General features: G+C 38.4%; 1 protein-coding gene across 1 annotated transcript; it reads right to left on the reverse strand.

Annotated features, from left to right (window-relative positions):
* Positions 1 to 1,386: 1,386 nt before the first annotated feature.
* On the reverse strand, positions 1,387 to 5,654 carry LOC103448076 (protein TIC 100). Its single transcript, XM_029088627.2, is given in 7 exon segments — positions 1,387 to 2,089; positions 3,397 to 3,461; positions 3,464 to 4,126; positions 4,448 to 4,574; positions 4,738 to 4,841; positions 5,412 to 5,478; positions 5,586 to 5,654. Coding segments are annotated over 7 exon segments (1,527 nt in total). The 3' UTR covers positions 1,387 to 1,657.

Here is a 5,654-nt window from a genome sequence, read left to right on the forward strand (position 1 = left end):
CTCTCCCCAAAACCATGGCCACCATGAAAACCTCTATAGTTGTCTGTCTCCTTGCCCACGTGTCCATTTAAATCTCCTCCTATAAATAACTTCTCCGTCTGAGCAATTCCTTGCACCAAGTCTCCAAGGTCTTCCCAAAATTTCTCCTTCGAACTCGTATCCAACCCTACTTGAGGTGCGTATGCACTAATCACATTGATGAGTTATTGTCCTATTACAATCTTGATTGCCATGATTATATCTCATACCCTCTTGACATCTACAACATCTTGTGTCAAGGTCTTATCCACGATGATGCCAACACCGTTTCTCGTTCTATTTGTGCCCGAATACCAAAGTTTAAACCCTGAGTTTTCTAGATCCTTTGCCTTAAGACCCACCCACTTAGTTTCTTGTAGGCACATAATATTTATCCTTCTCCTCACCATAATTTCCACTACTTCCATAGATTTTCCTGTTAAGGTTCCTATATTCCACGTTCCTAAACACATTCTACTCTCTTGAACTCTATCATTCTGTCCTAGCTTCTTCACCCTCCCCCGTCTAATAGGATCAAAATACTTCTTTTGTGTGTCCTGTGTAAAGTTGATAGGAGCATATGCTCCCAAACAACTTTGAGTGGAGTCGTTCGAAAAGAAGTTTCTATGGCCCCCTTGCTCATTTAACACTGCATCCGGGTGCCGATGGAGATACAACGACCCTTGCTCACTTATCACTGTGCTCGGGCCACACAGCCCGCCACTTACGGGTGACGCCCTAGCTTTAGCGCGATTTCGTTCTGGATTCATTTTCATAAGGATTCGACGTAACCGAGGAGTGCCGACTGTCGACTACTTGACGCCCTCCCCCTCCTCCTTTATCCGGGCTTGGGACCGGCAATGTAAGATAAACTTACACAGGTGGAGTTAAAAATATCAATATACTAAAAAAAATAAAATAATAATCCAACCGTAACTGCACCCGTTCTACAATTTGATTGCTTCTCACTAATATTATCAATTGTGAGGGAGAGGCTAACATTAATTAGACATTTCAACTTATTTTATACTTTTCAGCCAAATTGCTTTGTGCACTACTATTTTTACTTGAGATGGACAAACCAAAGAACTTAGGAACTGTATCCAACTAACATGCTATTCTTATCGACAAGTAGGCATTGCCATGCGACTACTGACACTGACTTCCCAACTAAACTTGCAATCTAAGCAACATCTCCATCACCATAACATGGAAGCTGGTATTGTCTGGTTGCAAACACAGATAATAGCATTACTCGTAAATCTTTAACCTCAAAATCTTTTGCAATCTACCCAAAAGCTGTCTATGATTCATAAGTATGAGACGATCCAAGGAAAGGAAAATTTTGGAGCCCCGGAGGAATAAGAGTTACACTTAACATCCTCCATATTATTATTAACCTAAAACGCATACATACAATGATATTGAGAATTACAAGAATACAATAACGGTGACAATGTCGCTGCATAGGCCCTCTTCACGACACCTAAAAGACATTCAAACTCAAATCATCGTCATCTTCATTTCCGTCTTGCTTGGGTTTGGAGGGAGAACCTCGAGTATGTATATGAAATTTAAGCTAGAAAAAAATGTGGCGCTTACAAAACTGACCCTCTTTCACCGCCATAGCGTACCAGTGTTATGTTAACTTGGAAGATAGTTGCGGTTTGCCATGTATAGTTTCTTCATAAGAGTTCAAACAATACACCGGGGTGTGGAGAGACAAAACGCTACATGATTCCGTCCCTTGTGCTACATGCGGCCAACTATGTTTTCTTGATCTCATCTCTTCTGAGCTTATTCTGGTATCCATGGATGTTGAATGAGGTGAGCATAATTGAGATATTGGCCGTATCCGACATAACCTCCCATTTGAGAAGTTTTTGGCTTCGAAGTTCAACTGTCTTTGACTAGTGGCTTTCAAGTTTACTTTTCGACCAACCACCGGAGGGAAACTGACTGAAACAGCTGAGAGGCAACTAGAGTCGTCATTGCATGAGGGAATAGTTGCGTTCGGCATTGCTGTACTCTTTTTCCAAGTAAAAAATGATCGTTGTAACCTGGATGGAACCTGCACAGCCAAAAAATAAAAGTTGTAAGAACTAGTTCAAATTGACAGGCATCACTCAAACTACGTTCTCTTACTACGGGGTACGGCCAAATTGAAAACACCAGCTGATATACCGATTAAAAGTCTTCATATTTTATGCGTCAATCACCAGCCTCTACTTTCAAATACGGATTATTAACTAATGCAACGTAATATAAAATAAAGGCTGCTGGCCTTATTTAGAGTGCCCTCAATCTTCAACGTATTTCAGAAAAACAATATGGGTTAGAAAGTGACAACGTTTATGATCAATCCATTAGACATAGTCTAACTTCTGAAGGACACTGCTACCATAAGTTGTAACTACTTGAGGGATATATGGATAAGCTCCCATAACTCAAAAATCATTTGGTTAAGTGAATCTTAAATCTGAGCTACCATAATAATGTCCCCAACTGCACATCGATAGATGCACATGCCCAACTACATACTTTGTAGACAGACTAATTTAAATTTTTTAAACTCTTAATTCACAAGAAAACTGATCCATTATTTCATTTGTAAATATAACCTATGCTCCAACTACATACTTTGTAGACAGACTAATTAACTAGTTCTACCAATTTATATGTGACTTGCGTATTCTATCAAAATTCTTCTTGGCGAGGCATGGTGATAAATTTCGTAGGAGCATTTTTACACATGGAAAGATGACGAAGTGTGTAGTTCATAAAGACAAGAAGAGTTCTTGTTTCAATCATGAAAGCAATCAAGTTCAACAGTTTAAATCCTTAATGCAAATATAAACTGTCATCAACGTTAACTAGATACAAAAGATCAATCAAAGCCTCTACAAAAGTGGATTATGAGTTCAGAACTCTAATCGTCATGACTCATCCATCAACCAGTAAACAACTAATCAGACAGCACAACTACTCATTAAGAGGACACTATGCACTAGCATTTTACACATACCAAATCCTTATTAAATAATATAAATATAAACCTGGTGCAGCAATATAAGTCTATGATTTCTAATCCAAAAATTATAGACAAGTTCTTTATGAAGTTGCTTGGCTACGAGGTAAGGAAAAGATGCTGATTTGATTCAAAACCATGACATCATTTGGACTACCACAATTTAAACTTTCGTACTGCCTTAGCTAATATATTGATTGGCTACGGTTTTCATTTTTGGTAGTCTAAGGCCCTGGATAGCATATATGTCTTAACACCACAAGATATTCTATTCATAAACGCTGACTTATCACAACTTTATGAAATGAAATTCCAAGAAATATGTTGTAAAAGAAAAGTTCAGAACTCACTCCAGAGACGAGGCTACTTGAAGCAAATGCCAATGTAGACGAAGAAAATGGAGATTTACCAGGTTGTTTCCCCTCTGGCCATTTTTAGTTGCATCTTGATCTGCAGTTGCAGAACCAAAACTTGATGGCGCAACATCATCCTCATCTTCATCTTCCTCTTCCTCTTCATCTTCATCCTCTTCAACTAAGGGTTTCTCATCTTGCTTAGCCGATGCAGCAGAAGTATCTTCTTCCTCCTGCAAACCCATTTCGACCTTCTCCTCCTCTTTCTCTCTCCTCTTTAACTCCCCATCCACATCCTCAATTACCTCTTCGAGGCACAACTCAGCCTCTACAAGTTCAAGTTCTTTTTCAATCAACTTCAACTTCACCTCACCGGCTTTCCTCTTCTCTTCAGTCCATTTCTCTACATTTTCAAAAATGGGCTTGCATGCATTTTCCACTGCTGATACTACACGCATCCATAAATTTTTCTTCTTCGCATCAACATTTCTTCCATAGAACTCATCAAAACCAAGGGGAAGGAACTCCACCTTTTTTGGGTCCACCTCTTCCCCATCTTTCAGAAGCGGCTGCCAAAATAAGCGCACCCCATATTTTTCATCATTAATATAGTTGATTAACCGTCCAGTTCATGTGTGTAAGATTATGGGATCTTCAGTATATACAAGCTTCGATGGGTCTTCAGGATCAGGCTCTGGGATAACAAGAACAAATTCTGGAGTTTCATCTGATCAAGCAAATGTAACATATATTTAGTAGGCAACTTGACTTTGTCCTTTTTGGCCGAAGACCAAACCACACATTATATTCGGAGAAACAGAAAACCAAAGGGAATTCTATGAAGAAGCCACTGGCTTAGGTGGCCAGGTAACACCTCTCAATTTTACAATGGAAAGATAAAAGGGTTCATCAAATTGAGTTTTTCGTATGTTCGGAAGATCTCTAACATTCTGCACTCCGAAAAAATAGTGGATGTGCAGAGCAAATTTTTTTAAATGGATGCGAGATGGGGGAAAGGGGGTATGTCTATGGATGATGAAATTAATACCCTTTGACCACCAGTATTCAAGCTCAGCAGGCATGGGTATCCTCAGTGGAGTTTTATAGAAAGAGTTCAACCACATTTCCCTTTCTTCATCAACCTCATGCACATATGTTTTCCAATAATCAGGTACCTGACAAAGAGTATAAATACTTTTCTATGAGAAAAGAAATATTACATACTCAACTTCTTAAACCTAACCAATCAATTTCCTGACTAATTAAGGTATATTGATTTACTTTCATTTGTTTTATGTGAAATTTTTTACCAGCCATAAACAATTGATGATAACTTACTTCATAAAATTGGTTTATGAAGCCTGGTGCCATCCAAACATCATCATCTTCATAAAAGTAGGGATGTTGAGGATCACCATAAGGTCCCATTTCTTCCCTAACCACTTTAAAAGAAAAGAAGTTCCATTGTCATGAACCAAGGAGAGATCACAGAGTACACAGAAGCTGAACGGATCTTATGGTATAAACCAGATCTACATGATGCAAGAATTACAATAGTAATTCAAAGTTCCTGTGTACACAAATTTACAAAATCAACAAAATCTGCATTTTCTGAGGGCCAGATTATCAGAAAAATATTAATAATAAATGAAGCAAGGCCTCAAAAAGCGCTCAACTAAACTTATGCAAACTTATAAGGGGTTTTCAAGAACTATTGGCATCTCTTCAGTAAAAATAATGCGTACATTCCATAGTCTGCTGAAATGCTATCGTTTCTTTTTGGTCAATGTCCTCAAATGGTATCTATATGGACAATTTTATCCATGAATAAATACTAACAATATGCAAGTCATATTCCTGACAACAACGGTATATGTTTTAGTGCATATTTAGTCAACCTCTGGCCAGAAACTTCCAACTATAAAAGTTGAGTTCAAATTTCAGTTTCTACAGGATACAACAATTTGCAACTTAACATCCATGGAAGGCAATTATTAGTATTAAAAACATACTTCCATCAGGCTTGTTGACAAACATCCGAGCCTTAGCAGCAGCCACTTCTGCAATACCCGCATGCAGCTGAAAAGCAACCAACACATTAGTGAAATCTTCGCACAGATGGTAACTTTCACCTCTGTACTTGTAATGTAAGTATAATGCATCAAAGAAGGAACATATATTTTTACCGCTGATACATCCTCATCACAACCAGTATCATCCTCCACTAAGTCCCCAAAATAGAACCTACCCTGCAT

This window comes from Malus domestica, chromosome 11 (genome assembly GCF_042453785.1).
Source record: "Malus domestica chromosome 11, GDT2T_hap1".
Classification (NCBI taxonomy): Eukaryota; Viridiplantae; Streptophyta; class Magnoliopsida; order Rosales; family Rosaceae; genus Malus; species Malus domestica.